The sequence below is a fragment of the Myotis yumanensis genome, unplaced genomic scaffold (assembly GCF_028538775.1).
Source record: "Myotis yumanensis isolate MYYU_CA2020_CCGP unplaced genomic scaffold, mMyoYum1.0.hap1 SCAF_7, whole genome shotgun sequence".
Taxonomy (NCBI): Eukaryota; Metazoa; Chordata; class Mammalia; order Chiroptera; family Vespertilionidae; genus Myotis; species Myotis yumanensis.
Genome location: NW_027223758.1, coordinates 18686543 through 18704775, shown reverse-complemented (window position 1 = coordinate 18704775; position 18233 = coordinate 18686543). Strand labels below are relative to the sequence as shown.

General features: G+C 40.6%; 1 protein-coding gene across 1 annotated transcript in view; it reads left to right on the top strand.

The window, feature by feature from the left end:
- The first annotated feature begins 2962 nt into the window (after positions 1-2962).
- The window catches only part of DSTN (destrin, actin depolymerizing factor), a 44723-nt gene continuing 29452 nt past the window's right edge, over positions 2963-18233 (top strand). Inside the window, exon 1 of the mRNA XM_070419879.1 lies at positions 2963-3084. Coding sequence (XP_070275980.1) covers positions 3082-3084 — 3 coding nt within the window. The 5' untranslated portion in view covers positions 2963-3081. The remainder of the gene's footprint in view (positions 3085-18233) is intronic.

Genomic DNA, 18233 nt, shown 5'->3' with positions numbered 1-18233 from the left:
GAGACCAGAGGTGCTCAAGGAACTTTATTGTGTTGTTTGGATCTTTTAGAATGAGAATATATTCACATCTTATTATATGATTAAAATTATTTTTTAAAGACGCTATAGACATAAACAAGAGAACAGGTGAATTTGTGGGGAGGCGGAGGAGAAACTAGAAAGTTTTTTCTACACTATATACTGACAGAGTTATTATACTGCCTTGCAAAAACACTTTTTCCAGTCTACTGATTAACATTAATGTTTAACTTACACTTCCCTGCCACTCATAAACAGTTTTAAATGAAAGTGCCTATATGTTCACAGATTAAGTATGCAACAACATATTAAGTATGTTTCCTAAATGAGAAGTGAAATATACACATCTCATATTTAAAGGAGACTTTATGTTAAAACTTGTTCCCTCTGTGGGATGAGGAGGAATGAAATTTATGTAAATGCAGAGGTTAAAATTCAATGGGACCTTAAGAACAATGGGGTTCCCTCTTAGATTACAGTGAACTGATATAGATGTTTGCTTGAGGAATTGTAATCATCTTCAGATATTGGTTTACTAAACAAACTATTAAATACCTACTACATTATCAGGAACTATGCTAGTCCACATACGATGCATCCTAAACAACCCTTGTCCTCAAGGAACTCAGTCTAATCTGATGACGGTGGATATTTGTGTGTGTTACTTGCTATACCAGCAGTAGGGAAAAACTTTTAAGGTCTCACTACTCAAAGCTGGAGACCGGCAGCATTTGAATGACCTGGGGGGCAACTGTCATCCCAGCCTTAACCCCCTGCACCTGCATTTTAACAAGATCTTCAGGTGACCTGGCTGTTCATCAAGATTTGAGAAGTGATGAACTGTAGGGTTATGGAAGGAGCACTATCAGTCCCTTGGGAAGTGGTCAGAGGTCTTCAGACTGTAGGATTGTAAGAACCTTTCAGGCTGAGAAAGGAGCAGGCTCAGGGTAAGAGGGCTTCTGGAAGAAAACTGGGCGCGATGGCAGATACGGGAGACAAGGCAGTAAATTAAAGATAGCTGAGGCCAGAGGCAAAAGGGCCAGGCTGACCTGCTAATTCTGGAGGAAGCCGTAGGAAAATTTAAGCAGCGATGTGACAGGATCCGATGCTTATGTTTGGACGTAACTCTGGTGGCAGAGTGGAGGATGAAATGCAGTCCAGACGATGGAGCAGACGGGCTGTGTATTCCCTTAAATGAGCAGGATTCAATTTTGGACTAGAAAGGACGTCTTGAGGACTTAGAAGTGGAGGCGGGCACTGAATCCCGTTCAGCCAGACAGACAGACAATGGGTTCCAGCTGCAGGCGGATACAGGAAGCTTCTTTCTTCTCAAAGCTAGTACCCAACCAGTGGCCTGAGCATCACCTGGGAATTGTCAGAAATGCACATCCTCAGGGTCCCATCGCAGAGGTTCTGTGTCTGCAACTCTGGGGGGTGGGGCAAACAACTCTGACTGAACGAGTTCCCTTTGAGAACCACTGCTCAGCCTGCCAAAAACCTTGTGGCAAATTGTATAGGCTTAGAATTGTCACAACTTGCTTCCTCTCTTAAAAAGAAAACAAAACAGCCCCCGGCTGGCTGGCTCAGGACCTATGAACCAGGTCACTGTTTGATCCTGGGTCAGGGCACATGCCTGGGTTGCAGGCTCCATCCCCCAGTGTGGGGGGCGCAGGAGGCAGCCAATCAATGATTCTCTCTCCACATTGATGTTTCTCTCCCTCTCCCTTCCTCTCTGAAATCAATAAACATTTTTTTTAAAAAGGAAAGAAAACAAAAACATGATGAGTAATAAGAAATGAATTTCCATGCTGAATAGTCAGAACAAAGCACTTACAATCTAGATTTTTAGATAATGCCCAGAAAAAAACCACACACACACACAAAAACCCAGACACACACGCATACACTGACCATCCTGTCCAAAAGCCTCACATTTGGAGAATTAACAGTTTTGGGAGAGGTCGTGATGTTCTCAGTATCTTAAATTGAAATACGACCTAAAATAAAAGAATCAATCCAGTTTCAAATTCTTTCTGTTCCCTTTACTCCCCACAAAAACACCCTCAGAAAAAAAACGCTGGGATTCCTTCTGGCCGTCTGAAAACTGTTTCTGATGCAACCGCCCATAAAAAAAACAACAACACACACAATCCCAAATTTAAAGCCCAAAAAAACGGAGCAGCGGGGTTGGCGCCATCATCCCAAGACCAGCCGGCCGTTTCCCAGCTACACCCAGCGGACCGCCGGCCTCCTTTCCCGGGCTGTTCCCAAAGATAAATAAATCACTCCCTGTTTTTTTCCAGACCTGACATTAGCGGTGACTCAGAGCACTCGGTATGGCCACAGTCGCCTCCGGAAGGAGGGAAAATGTGCAGATTTTTTTCCTTAGATGAGGGCCCAACGCGCCGGGCTGGGCCAATCAGGGGAGGATGGCGGGAATCGCACCAAAGTAGGTAAAATATGCGGGATGCGTGCCCCTCCGCCGCCGCCCGCGCCTCAGCTCCCGCCTGGCCTCGCGACTCCTTCTCCCCAACCCCGCCTCCCCTCCTTGTCCCCTCCCAGGCCCCACCCCAGCCGCGGCGCACACCTGGCCAGGTAGCCACTTCCTTGTAAGGCAACAGCTTCACAGTGGGCGGGGCGCCACGTGGCCCCGCCTCTTGGGGGGAGAAGGGCCACTGGCCCCGCAGGTGCCAGGCCAAGCTCCGCCTCCTCGTCCCCAGCAGAAGAGAGAGGGACCCACCCCCACTCCCCTCGGCCCGGAGCTGGTGCGGGGGACCCCAGTCAGACTTCTGGACGGTCCGGAAGGTGAGGAAGACCCCTCCCGCGCGCAGTCCCGAAGGCCGCCCGGGCGGGGCGTTACCCGGCCTTCCGGTTGCGTAGCAACGGCGGGCAGCGCGTGACGTGCGCAGCCGTGTTTGGGCCCGCGGCGCGCTCACGCGCCCTCCCCCTGGTAGGCTCGCGCCCTGCGTCGCCACCTCGCTCGTTTGCTCGGCCCCGCCGCTGTGAGGACACTCGGCGCCCGCCGACTCCCTGCCCCGCGTCCCTGCGACCGCCTCGGCGAAGATGGTGAGTGGAAGGGAGCGCGAGGCGTGAGCTGACGCGTCGGGGGCGGCGCGGCTGCGGCGCCGCGGGGGTCGGGCTGAGGGGCGAACGCCGCCCCCCACCCCCCTCCCGCACCGATGGGACCCGCGTCCCTCAGCCGTCTCCCGCCGGGGGAGGGTCTTGGGCGTCTGTCGCCCGCGGACCCGCTGGGCCCCGCTGGGCCCCGCGTCCCGGGGCGGCTCCACGGCCGCTGCGTTGGTCGCAGCTGCTGCTTGGCCGCCGTCCCGGAGCGCCGCCTCGGAGGTTTCTCCGCCCTGGCCTCGGTACCACCAGTTGGAGTGGAGTTCTCCCCGCCTCGGCGAGATCGATTCGGGGGTGGGGTTCGCCCACCCCGGGCGGGGGGCATGGGAATCCGGAGCGGCCTTGTTCGGGGCACGTTTCCCCGGAGCCCGGCACAGATGCGCCGGTCAGGTCTGTCCATCTCGAAAAGGAAAAATACGGCCTTTATTGAGCAGCCCTGGGGGGCGCAGTGATCCCGGAGCCTGACCCGGGCAGGGTGAGGACGGGTGGCCTTTAGCCGCTTTCTCGGCCGTGTCTGGCCGTCGGTCCGTCCGTCCGCTTCCTGCTGCGCTCTCCCTGTGCTCGTCAGGCTTGGCGGCGTCTGCTTTAACCCTCGCCGGCCCGACCTCGCCGGGTGCGGCTGGAAAATGCCTTTTACCTGTACACAGTGTGGCTGTGCTTCAGAACTCGGCATGCAAGGGGTGGGCATGATGCAGGCGTACGCATAAAAACAAATGAAAAAAAAACTTTTTTAAAGTCCGTAAAATTATCCCAGTCTCTAAAACAGCGGTTCTCAACCTGTGGGTCGCGACCCCTTTGGCGGTCGAACGACCCTTTCACAGGGGTCGCCTAAGACCATCCTGCATAGCAGATATTGACATTACGATTCATAACAGTAGCAACATTAGAGTTATGAAGTAGCAACGAAAATAATTTTATGGTTGGGTCACAACATGAGGAACTGTATTTAAAGGGCCAGAAGGTTGAGAACACTGCAAAAGTAAACATGCTCAGTAGGTGATGGACACTGCTTAATTTACATATTTTCCCGTCTAAACTGGAATTCCAGTGTGCCGTAAAACAATGTTCTTAAGTATTCTCAAGTGGAACATTTTGTCGTTTTCTTTAGCCTGCAACACGCCATGACCATTTTTGGTCAGCGATTTGCAGGCAGAGGCTTACCACACTTTGCTAGAAACATTACAGTTTTTGCATCTGTCTGCGTGGAAGCAGTTGGTGCCAGCTTATTTGCATCCAAAATGTTTTTTACGGAATAATAGTTTTGGTTTTCTTAAGGTATTGCAACTTTCATGACTGTGCACACAGTCTCATTAGTGGAAGGAAATGAGATTAATCAGTAGTTTCTTGGTGACTGAGGATATGTATTGGGAATTTGATAGTGTTCAGTTTCTGATTCTTCTTTGGTTTAATTCTCTAAATCACAAAGAGAATCAGCATTTAAGATTTTTAACCTGTTTGAGATTATAAATACATATAATACTTCATACTAAAAGACCATTTTAACCTAAGGGTTTTGAGTGCTAGTACATGTAAGACCATCAGCTCTGAGGAAAGTGCTATGAAACCTGCTTTAGGGTCTTCTAATTTGACATTCTATGTTTTTGAGTTGCTAGACTGCAAACTTTATTTTGTTTGAAAATAGGGCCAAGCATTTTAACTTTAGTTAAATAGTTAAACTTTAGTTAAAGGTATACTTCCATATTTTTGTAATTCAAATAAAATGAAGAATCTGTTTTACTTACTGGTTCTTGGGGGAGGAGGAGAAACACAAATCAAGATGGGTGATTCCAAATACATTTCAAACTTCTTGGTGTAGAGAGGTTAAGAAAAGACTTTATATGGTGACAGGAGAAGATTTGACTTTACGTGGTGGGTACAAAGTGCAATATACAGATCTTGTAACAAACCCACACCTGAAACCTATATGTTCATGTTGACCAGTGTCACCCCAATAAATTTAATGAATTTAAAGAAAGAAGACCTTATAAGCTAGTCTTGTTTGGATGCTTGCAAAGAAAGTTGGTTACTCTTGTATGTAAGCCTCATGAGAATAGAGCATTTCCCTTCAGTCCAGCTATTATAGAATATTGTGAAGATGGAAAGTTCCTTTATTATCCCAGATTTTAGCATTTTACCTCGGTATTTTATCTTTTTTAGATTTGTTGTCTAGATACTGGGTTCAAATTTTTTAGTTTTTTAAGTTAAATTTTAACTGTTGATGGTTTTGTTCTACATTAACAAAATCACTTCCTGGTACTCACCAAGTATTCCAGAAGCACTTTGGAGTAAAGAAATTTGAAACCAACTCAAAAGATAACCCAGGGCACTTTACCATGAAATTTCATGTTTTCAAAGTCTCACTTTACAGTGCCAATAAAAGGAAAAAAGAAAAAAAAGATGCCTACCCTCCACATGAACCACATCTACACACTCCAAACAAAACTTTGGCGTGTGTGTGCTGGGTGTGCCAGTTTCCTCATATAAAGATTGATTACCAGCCCACCCACCAAATTCTTTGGGTTATCTGCTCAGTAGTTCTTGTGTTGGGTATGGATTGAGACATAACATAGACTTTCCTAGCTCCTCTTGTAACTGATAGTGTGTTCATTTGCAGTATAGCTACATTGCTCTCTCTGAAGTAAGAGTGTAGTATTGCCCCTGAAACAGAGTAAAGGTCTATATGATAATCTAATCCGTAACTGTATTCTAATCAGAATGCTGCTCTACCAAACCGAACTAATTGGCTCAGACTGAATTACAAATGTATTGTACCACTTGATGATTAGCAAAAACACTTTTATTTATAACAACCTAGTGGAATAGGTTGGGCATGTGTTAATGTGCCTACTTAATGTATCAGAAAACTGACTAATGGATTGACTTGTGCGACCACCTCTGATTCCACATCAAATTTTAAAAATAATTTAAAAATTAATTTAGAAACATTTTAAGCGGAAAACTACATAGAACAACAAGTTCCTTTGAAAAAAAGATTAACTTTTTGCCGCATTTCAGGTTATGCTACCGTTACATTTACGTATGCATCTTCTTATCCCAGAAATAACTAACCACTCCAGTGTCAAAGATATAATGCACCAGCCAATTAAGGAAATGATTTCTTTTTTAGGCTATTGCAATTGGGAGAACATCGATTAGTGAGGAACATCTCAAAAAAAAAGGGGGGGAGGGAATGGGGACCTGGGGCAGGTAAATCAGGGAGTCTTAAGGGCAGAATCCTTTTGTTACTTGTTTCCCAGAACACACAATGATGGGAGTGGATTTCTTAACTGGCACTGCTTTCCAGGAGCACAGGGCCCAGGTAAAATTCAACATAGTCACCTGAAATTAATGTATTTCATTCTCATTGGCATTTCCATACTTTTAGCTATATATGTATGTATCTGCAGAAGTATATGCTGTATTGCCTTGATTTTTTTATATGTATATATTTGATTTTGATACATATGCTTTGTGCATCCTTTTGCAACTTAAAATTAAACTTGGTCAGTTTTAGGGGGTGGGATGATTTTTAATTTTAGTTGTGGCTCTGGTTCTTTATTTTAACAGCTGAATACTTTCTATTTTATGACTATACTAGGGGCCCAGTGCACAAATCTGTGCACCTTGAAAGGAACTGTGGGCCGTGAGGCTGCGGTAGGCACAGGGGCAGGTCTCGGCCCATCCTCCGCATTCCCGCCCGCCCCTCCCACCGCAGCCTCTGGTCCCCTGTCTGCTGGCAGCCCTGTTCCCACTGCTGCCACTCGCACCAGCTGATGGCATAGAACGATTGGGGCTGGCGCCAGCAGCGGGTGCAAGCAGGGCCGGCGCTGGCAGTGGGTGCAAGCAGTGGCTCCGGCGCCAGCAGCGGGTGCAAGTGGGGCCATGGGAGCAAAGAATTTTCAGTAGCCACCAGAGGCTCACCCTGATGATAGCAACTGGCGCCCCACCTTGGTCTGGCGCCCCCGCTCATCTGCTCCACCATCCTGTGTGCCATGTTCTGTGCATGCCCACTGGTGGTCAGTGCATATCATAGCGACCGGTTGTTTGGTTGTTCAGCTGTTTGGTCTATTTGCATATTAGCCTTTTATTATATAGGATTAAGTTTACCCATTGCCCTATTGATGGATATTTGCCCAACTTTTTGCCCTTTTATCTTTTTTTTGCAATATATTGTTTCCATTTTTTTCCAAATATGTTTTTATTGATTTCAGAGAAGAAGAGAGAGATAGAAACATCAATGATGAGAAAGAATCATTGATTGGCTGTCCCCTGGATGCCCCTCCCTGGGGATCAAGCCCTGGGCCTGTGCCCTGACCAGGAATTGAACCGTGACTCCCTGGATCATAGTTTGATGCTCAATCACTGAGCCATGCTTGCCAGGCTCCATTTTTATGTATTACTATATATTGATTCTCTAGCCCTAGTGAATGTCTTCTTGGTTTATATCCCTACAAGGGATATATGGGAACTCTGTACTTTCTGCTCAATTTTACTGTGAACCTAAAAGGTCTCTGAAAAATAGTCTATTGAAAAAACAACAGGCAAAACAAAAATAACTCTGAGTATTTTTTATAAATAGAATTGGTTTGAATCAAAATGGTCTTTAACTTGCTATACAGGAAGACTCCAAACATTTGTGTTTTTATAATAAATAACTATTTTCTTTCAGTAATAATTAAGATACTTTGAGATGAACACCATAGTTGAAGTTTGAAAAAGATCTTGAAACTTTTGAAAAACTAGATTTTATATATATATATACATATATATGTGTATATACATATATACACACATACATTGGTGGGTTTTTTATTTTGTTTTTAGTTTTGAAGGATTACCATTTTTATTTATTACTTTTCCTTTTCTACATTTATCCATTTTAAAATTAGCCTTTGAACTTTGGAGATGAACAGTGAGAGCACAGGGAAATCAGACCATAGATGAATTGTTCTTTGATTTTTATTTAACCAAAGAAAACTTCATCTAGCCTAGGAGTATATGCATTGTTTTTATCTACAGAACAATTCTCTAGTCTCTGAATAATAAGGCCTAGTCTTTTTACTCTACAGCAGTGGTTCTCAACCTTCTGGCCCTTTAAATACAGTTCCTTATGTTGTGATCCAACCATAAAATTATTTTCGTTGCTACTTCATAACTGTCATGTTGCTACTGTTATGAATCGTAATGTAAATATCTGATATGCAGGATGGTCTTAGGCAACACCTGTGAAAGGGTCATTCGATCGCCAAAGGGGTCGCAACCCACAGTTTGAGAACCGCTGCTCTACAGGCATGCTTGTTTTATTGTGGTTTGCTTTATTGCACTTCACATATGTTGAGTTTTTGACAAATTGAAGGCAAGAACCTCCACCAGCAAAACAATTATGGCTGGCTTTATTGTGATACTCACTTCATTGCAGTGGTCTGGAACCCAACCCACAATATCTCTGAAGTATGCCTGTACTGTTTGATATTTGCATATCTAAACCACAAAACAAGTAGGTAGAAGATTGTTACTGAAGTATCTTTAACTTCCTTCCCTTGTAGCATAATAATGCCTTTCTAGATTGTCCATGAAAGCCATACCCAAAGATTTATACCTAATACTTCAGAAATATTTTAATCCCAGCTTTTCTTCTGTCCCTATCTCCTTGCCTTGATGTTAGAAGTGACGTTTCACTTGAAATTGTGCTTCTAAAAGCTGTCTCCTGTTCGTTTTGCCTGAAATTTTACATTGGGAGAAGTATAGAAAAATAAACATCAGATTGGTTCATGTTAGTAATACTTTGACAAACTTGTTACATTCATCATTGTGAAGTCTTCTGTACAAGGACCTCCATAAAGTTGAGTAGTTTTTAGTCTAGTGATACTTTTAAAGATAATTCTTTCAGTAGCTGACATTGTAATGCTTATGTGGTTTGCTTTGGTATATTAAAAATCAATTTTTATGTAAATCTTTAAAAAAGCAATTGACTTAAGTGAAAATGCAATTAAAATTCTTAAAATTCACATTTTAATCTGTAGTTGAAGGTATGAAAAAGCTGATAGTTTGGCTTTTTTTTTTTTTTTTTTTTTTTTTTTTTTTTTAACATGCGGAGTATCAAAGAACTCCGTTTTGTTGCAACAGGGCTCAGGATGAGCATTTAAAAGTTGGACACTTCAGTGCATACTGTAGCAAGAAACCTACATTTAAAATGAGTCTTTCACTGTATTTGTACTTTTGGATCATATTGAAGGAAGACTGTTTACTCCTTTCAGCATTTTTGCTTTACTTTATAGGATGTTACTCCCATTTGAGTTATCACAGAAAAGAAAGATTAATTTCTGACCCATATTTTTATCTTGACTTGCTTTCAGAAAATCGCCAACTTTAAATGTAATTAGTGTTTACTTTAGAGTGGTTTCACATGACATGTTTTTTACGGTGGTAGTATTTCCATGTAGTAATAGAGCTAAAACTAAAGCATAGGCAAATACTGGTAAGACTCCTCAACTTGCTAGGGCACAATCTTTTAAGGCAATTGTTGAAGCTCTAGAGCCCCGAGGAATTCTCAAATCATTGAAATCTTGTTTTAAGAATGTTTTAAGTAATCTTTTGACCATTGTTGTCGAACAGAAATAAAATATGAGTTACATATGTACTACTTAAAAATTTATTAAATTTATTGGGGTAACAGTTAATAAAAGTATGTAAATTTCAAGTGTACATTTCTATAATATATCATCTGTATATTGCATTGTGTTCATCACCCAAAGTACATATGTACTTTTAAATTTTCTAATAGCCCCATTGTAAAAGTAAAGAGAAAAGGTGAAATTTATTTAACTCAATATATCTGAAATAAGTCAACATTTAATCTATATAAAAATTAACGAGACATTTTACATTCCTTTTTCATACAAGTTTGAAATCAGTATATATTTTACACCTACAGTACATCAATTCAAATGTTCAATTTTCATAAGAAATATTTGATATATATTTAGATTTAAATTTTACTGTCGAAAAAGTAGATTCACACACATAAGTTGCTCTGGGCATACTTATAAGTTTTCCAGTAATGGAATTGATACGTTTTAAAAATTTTAAGTTAATTAAAGTGAAATACAATAAAAAAATGCAGCTTTTCAGTCACACTAGCCACTTATAATGGGACTCACTAAACCACAAGTGGCTAGTGGTCACCTTGATGGACTATCCTCAGACTTTGCGAATTAGCCTGTTTGTAAAGGGAAGTTAGTATGGATACCAACACTGGTGTTAATTCTCTGCATTTTTGCACATCTCTAAGAAACAGTGCTAAGATAGAATATGAATTCCTTTTATGGCACTTCCTAAGATGTTTTGTGGAACTAGACTGTTAGACTCCTTAGTGGGGGGGGTTGTATGTATTTCCCCCCCCCCCCCTTTCTTATCATGGGCTTGCTTATTTATTTATCCATTTATTTTTAAAATCTTTATTGTTGAGAGTATTACAGATGTCACCCCTTTTTTCCCCATTGCCCCCCTCCACCCAGTTCCAGCCTCACCCCAAGTCTTCACCACCCTATTGTCTGTGTCCATAGGTAATGCATATCCTGCTGTTAAGTCGTTTGTCGTCCCTCACCCCCCCCTGCCAGCCTGGTCGCCCCATGCAGCCTGCCGTTCAGTCATCCGTCCAGTTGTTTCGGTCATGACGCCCCTGGCTTTTTATATATTAGGATTGATTTTAGAGAGGAAGGGAGAGAGAGATAGAAACATCAATGATGAGAGAGAATCACTGATCAGTTGCCTCCTGCACACTCCACACTGGGGCTGGAGCCTGCAACCTGGGCATGTGTCCTGACAGGAATTGAACCATGACCTCCTGGTTCATAGGTTGATGGTTCAACCACTGAGCCAATGACGGCTGGGCTATTTTGATTTTTAGATTCAATTGTTGATAGATACATATTTATTGCCATTTTATTCATATTTTTTAAACTTTTAAAAAAATTATTATTACTAACTGCTTTTCTCCTGGTGCTTTTAAGATTCTGTCTTTGTGTATAACCTTTGGCATTTTAACTTTGATGTGTCTTGGTGTGGGCCTCTTGTTTTGAACTCTGTGCTTTCTGGACTTGTAAGTCTATTTCTTTCACTAGGTAGGGGAAGTTTTTTGTCATTATTTCTTCAAATAGGTTTTCAGTATTTTGCTTTCTCTCTTCTCAGGCACCTCCATAATGCAAATGTTGGTAGATTTGAAGTTACCCAGAGGGTCTTCACACTACCTTCATATTTTTTTATTCTTTTTTCTTTTTACTCTTCTGATTGGGTGTTCTTTGCTTCCTCATATTGCAAATCGTTGGTTGGATTCTCCGATTCCTCTACTCTACTGTTGAATCCCTGTAAATTGTTCTTTATTTCAGTTAGTGTATGCTTAATTTCTGTCTGGTCCTTTTTCATGTCTTTGAAATTCTCACTAAGATCCTTGAAAGTCTCACTAAGTCTCTTGAAGCTCTCATTAAGATCCTTGAGCAACCTTATAACCATTGTTTTGAACTCTGTATTTAGTAGCTTGCTTGCTTCCATTTCATTTAGTTCTTTTTCTAGAGATTTCTTCTGTTTCATTTGTGACATGTTTCTTTGTCTCTGCATTTGGGTCACTTTTCTGTGTTTGTTTCTATGTATTAGGTAGAGCTGCTATGTTTCCTGAGGGCTTGTATATTTCAAGAGCAAGATGACCCTCATAGTAGGCCCACAACAGATGTTACTTAATGAACATGAATAGGTGAATAAGAGGGCATTCTTAAATTTTTATTTATTGATTGATTTTAGAGAGAAGAAGGGGGAGAGAGAAACATCGATTTTGTTGTTCAACTTATTTATGCATTCATTGGTTGATTCTTGTATATGCTCTGACTGGGGATTGAACCCACAACCTTGGCATATCAGGATGACTCTCTAACCAGCTGAGCTAGCAAGCCAGGGCTTGTTTTATTACTTCTTTAATGTTATTTTACTTGGAATCATTATAGTTTATCAATTTCTTTTATGACCAACTTCTTAATTTGATTTTTCAGTTGACTTAATTCTTGATTTAAAATATCTTAGTTATTAAAAAGTTAAATAACTATTATGTTTTTCCTGAAGTAATTAATGGAGAATCAAATACAGTTCTTCATTGTCTTCAGGGTTTAAAATAGCAACCATTTATTAAGTAAATAGTTGAGAAATTTGATATGCCAAGAATGGTCCAGGTATTAGGGAGACAGTACTGAAAAAGTCCTTTCTTGTGCAAGTTACATTCTAATATGGGGGGAAGGAGAGAAAAATGACAAGATCATGTCAGATAATTGTAAGTGGTAAGAAGGAAGTAGGGTAACAATCGGGAGTACTAGAAGAGTTGGCTACTTTTAGCTAGATTGTTAAGGAAGGCCTCTTAGGAGATGGCATTTGAGCTAAGACTTACATTGTAAGAGAGAGCAGGCCATGTGAAAAACATTTCAGGCAGAAAGAACTCTATAAGTAGAAAGTCCTTGAGAAGAAAATGAGTTTGACATGCCAGGGTCAAAAAAAGTTTGTATAGGTAGAATTCAGTGAAAAGAGGGGAGAGAAGTAGGAAATGTATTGTAGACAAGAGCTAGAATAGGAAGAGCCTTTAGGCCAAGGTGAAGAATTTGTATTTTATTCTGACCACCCCATGTAACCACTGAGTTTGTGGTGGTGGGGAAGTTTTAAGGTGTAATGTAGTGGAATGGGATGTGATTTATTCCTGTGGCTCATGTATGGAGATGTACAAATGGGGACAAAGGCTGATTAAGAGACTACTGCTATTATTCAGGCAATGGGTGGTGTAGTAGGTTAGATTGGGATTGTTATTGAGATAGTGAGAAGCAATTAGAGTGGGTATACCATTGACCCTTGAACAACACAGGGGTTAGGAACAGTCCCCTGCACAGTCGAAAATCCACATATAACTTTTGACTCCCCCCAAACTTAACTCCTCTTAGTATCTGTGGGGATTTGGTTCCAGAACCCCTCTCAGATACTAAACGTGGATACTCAAGTCTTCTATATAAATGATATAGATCAATGATACCATTAGCCCTCTGCTACAGACTCCTAACCATAGACTGAAAACAGTACAGGTATTTATATTAAAAAAAAATGCTTGTATAAGTGGACCTGCGCAGTTCAAACCCATGTTGTTCAAGGATCAATTGTATATTTTGGGAGGTAGAGCTGACAGGACTTACTGATAATTTAGATGTGTGGCATAAGGGAAAGAAAGACATCCTATATAATAAAAGCCTAATATGCTAAGTGTCCAGTTGTCTGGTCAGCCGTTTAACCAATCAAAGTGTAATATGCTAATGATATGCTAAGGCCGCTCAACCGCTCACTATGACATGCACTGACCACAAGGGGGCAGTTGACTGGTCAACCAGTCGCTATGACGTGCACTGACTACCAGGGGGAAGACGCTCTGACTGGTAGGTGAGCTTACTGCTGGAGTCCAGCTGAACGGGACTGAGCGAGACAGGCCGAACATTCCCTGGAGCCCTCCCATAGTCCCTCCCTGGCTGGCCAACCTCCTGCATCCCTCCCTGGCCCTGATTGTACACGGGTGGGGTCCTTCGGCCTGGCCTGCACCCTCTTGCAATCCAGGACTCCTTGGGGGATGTTGGAGAACCAGTTTAAGCCCAATCCTGCAGGCCAGGTCGAGAGACCCCACTGGTGCACAAATTTGTTCACCAGGCCTCTAGTCAAGGATAACTTCAAATATTGAGACTTGAGCTACTTGGTAGTTGGTGGTGTCATTGTGCTGGAGATCTATAAAAGAAGCTAATATAAAAGTTTGGCAAAAATACCTTAACTTCATATCTGATTAGGATAATAATGTATATTAATTGTAAAACATTAAGAAAAAATTTAGTTGTAATGGCAATCCCAACCAAGGTATTAACATTTGGTGCATTTTCTTCCAGGCCATTTTAAATATATTTTCATTCTTTCAATAAATGATTGTTAGGTATCTTCTAGGACCTGTGCAGCAGGTCTTCACTTAATGTTACTCTATTCTAATGCCATAGGAATTTATTGGCTTTATTATATGACATTTCATTTAAAGTTGCAGAACCTATTGATGATGTTAAAGGAGGACTGTACTGTTTTAGCCTCTGGGTATTCATCAGTATATTAGTCAAAGTCCCTGTCCCTATGAAGTATACATTATAATAGGAAAGACAGGTAAGAAATAAATAAAAAACTGAGTAAGATAATTGCAGATTGTAATAAGTACTATTATGAAAATAAGGGAGAAAGTGAATACCTGGAGACTACAAATACAGATTTTTCTTACATAGTTGAGTTCATTTGTCACAGTTTATATTCTTTATTTCCCATATCCCAAAGTGACAAGGGTGCCAAGCTAATTCAGTGGGGGAAAGAATAGTGTCTTCAACAAATGGCTCTAGAACAATAGGATATTCACATGCAAAAGAATGAATTTGTATCCCTGTTTCACACTAAATAGAAAATTTAACTTAAAATGTGTTACAGCCTAAATGTAAGAGCTAAAGATATAAAACTTGTAGAAGAAAACATAGGTAAAAATATTTGTGAATGTGGTTTGGATAGTGTTCTTGGTCAATTTTCTTGGCTTTTTAGGCAATGACACCAAAACCTCCAGTGACAAAAGGAAAATAGATAAATTGGATTTTATTACAATTAAAAACTTGTTTGTATCAAAGAACACCCATCAAGAAAGTGAAAAGACAGTTCATAGAATGGGAGAAAATATTTGCAAATCACATGTCTGACTAGGAACTTGTATTCAGAATATATGAAGGACTCTTGCAACTCAGCAACGAAGAGACAGCCTAAAAGGCTTTAAGTACACATTTCTTAAAAGAAATACAAGTAGTCGATAAAAATCAGTCATTAGGGAAATGCAAATCAAAACCACAATGAGATACTGCACACCTACTAGGATGGCAGTAATAAAAAAAAAAAAACATGGAGTAACAAAATGTTGGCAAGGCTGTGGGAATACGTTGCTGGTGGGAATATAAAATGGTGTAGCCACTTTGGAAAACAGTTTGGCAGTTCCTTAAGAAGATCAACTTGGGAGTTACCACATGACCCAGCAATTTCACACCTAATTATATACCCAAGCAAAATGAAAACATATCTGCATAGAAACTTGTACACGAATGTTCATAGTGGCATTATTCGTAATACACCAAAAGTTGAAACAGCTCAAATGTACATCAACTGATGATTAAATAGGTAAAATGTTGTATATTCATACAGTAGAATATCATTTGGCAATAAAAAGAAATGAGTAATAAATTATGCAATAATATGGATGAACTTTGAAAACATGCTAAATGAAAGAAGCCAGTAAAAAAAAAAAAAAAAGACTACATATTGTATGATTCACTTATATAAAACATCCAGGAGAAGCAGGACAGTAGGGACAGGAAGTAAATTGCTGCTAGTGGTTGGCTAGGTCTTGGGTGGGAAAGAATGGGAAAAAGGAGTGATTGTTCCCGAGTACAGGGTTCGAAATGTTGTAAAATTAGGTTGTGGTGATGGATGTACATTAAAACTTGTGAATATACTAAAATCCACTTTGAATTTTTTGACATTACCTCTATTTGTAAAAAACGACTTAAATTGTTTAAGGGTATCCTGCATATACTGTGATGATATTAAGTTATTCCTGTGTTAAATTTAAGTCCAGTATTATAAGTAATGCTTTCATCTTTGTGCACCAATTTTTGCTTGCATCTGCATTCTTCTTCAAAATATAATCGTAGGTATACAACCATCGAATCAAAAAATTTGCATGTGTCTGTATTTCTAATTTTAAAAATATGCTCAACACAGAAAACTTTGAAAATACAGAAAACTAGAGAGAAGATAAAAATTATTTCTATTCCCACTGTTAGAGATAAAATTCCTTTTCTCTATTCTGTTTTACATAGTTGAGATTACACTGCATGTAAAACTTTTTATCCAGCTTGTTTTTTCACTTAAATCATAATATTTCCCTGTGTCATTAAAAACTTTCCACAAACATGATTTTAATGGATGTAACAGAAACTATCCTGTGGATATACTATACTTTTCTTAGCAATTCTCCTGTTTTTATTTATTTGGACCGTCTGGTTTTTATTATTATGAAGATAATTTCCCCAGAATAAATTCCTCAGTGGGATTTCTGAGTTAAAGGGTCAGAAGGTTTGGATTATTTTGAAGCTCTTGATATAAATGGCCAAATTGCATTCTGAAAGTTATGAGTGAGTAATAAAATTGCCTGTGGTGGAAAATGAATCTGGAAAAATAAGTTGGTTTGGATGATAAAGGGCCTTTTAAGTGCTGTTAATGAATATGGAGTTTATCTTGTAGGTGCTTGTGAATTGGTGAAGACTTTTAATGTTGGGAGTGTTATGAGATTTTAAGAGGAGATGAGAAGAAATAGATATCCACATTTAAAGAAGAATTGGTAGGGCTTAGAAACTGAATGTGATCATGGAACAGAAGTAGGTCAGTTACCCAACAGCATCAAATCTGTTTTGTGTCTTGGGTTCACTGACATGTTAGTTAATCATCCAAAGGGACACCAAATTGCTAAACCAAGGAGAAATCTTTTACCTTTAGCTTGGCAATTTTCCGTGTGCCGCTAGAATTTTTAAAACCTTGGAATACCTGACTAGTCAGAGGGCACTGACCTCTTTTCCTTTAGACTGTCAAATAAAAAAATGATAATAGTCAACACAATAATAGCCATCCAGTGTGAATGAATCAAAATTATACTTATTTTTTTTGTCAGATTGGCAAAAAAGATATTTTTGGTGTGCCACAGAATTTTAGTAGCTTGTATGCCATGAGATGAAAAAGGTTGAAAATTGCTGCTTTATATTATTGTGTGTTCAAAATTGTCTTTCTCAAAGGAGAATAGAATTTTTTTATATTTTTGCTCCTGAAAGACTAGAAGTAATGTATAATTTTTCTATTCAGAACAATTTACATAAAGTAAAATTCACCATTTAAAAAATTTTTATTTATTGGGGTAACTTTGGTTAATAACATAAGTTTCAGATGTACAAATCCTGTAACACATCATCAGTATATTGCATTGTGTGCTCACCAACCAGAGTCCAGGCTCCTTCCATTACCATATATTTGACCTTCTTTATCTTCTCCCCATTCCCTTTGCCCTCTTATAACCACCATACTGTTGGCTCTGTCTATGAGTTTGTTTATTCACTTGTTGGTTTCTGTTTTATATCTCACACTAGTGGCCTGGTGCACAGATTTGTGCACATTGAAAGGAAATTAATTAGAAGGTGGTCAGTGGGGTAGGACTGGGCAAGATGGGCCAGACACACCCTGGAGCCAACGTCCCATGGTCCCTTCCTGGCCAGCCGCACCTGTGGCAGCACTGCGGCTCAAAGGGCATCTGCGGAGTGAGTGGGGTTGCTCTGGCAGGTGGGGTCCTCAGCCTGGCCTGCAGGGATCAGGCTGAAACCAGCTCTCCAACATCCCCCGAGGGGTCCTGGAGTGAAAGACGGCACTCTGCAAAGTTGCTGTCATACAGGGTGTGGAACACAAATGCAAGTATGCAGTAAACCAGATTTGGGGCCGACAGTGCCCCAGCAACAACATAACCCATGGCTGAAGGTGGAATCGCACAGCCCTGCAAGGAATTGGGCTCCCTCCACTCTGATTCTGGGGTGCATCACCCAAGAACTGCTTCTGCCAAGTCACCACAGCTCGGCAGCTCCTCTGTTGAGCGTCTGCCCCCTGGTGGTCAGTGCGCATCATACCTACCGAACGGTCGGACGGTTGCTTAACCTTTTATATATATAGATAGATGAGTGAAATCATAAGATTCTTTTCCTTTTATTGTTTAACTGATTTCACTTAGAATGATACTATATATACATATATATATATATGTATGTATATATATATATATATATATATATATACACATATATATATATATGTTTCAGAGAGGAAGGGAAAGGAAAAGAGATATGGAAACATCAATGATGAGAATCATTGATCGGCTGCCTCCTACATGCCCCCTACTGGGAATTGAGCCCGCAACGCTGACA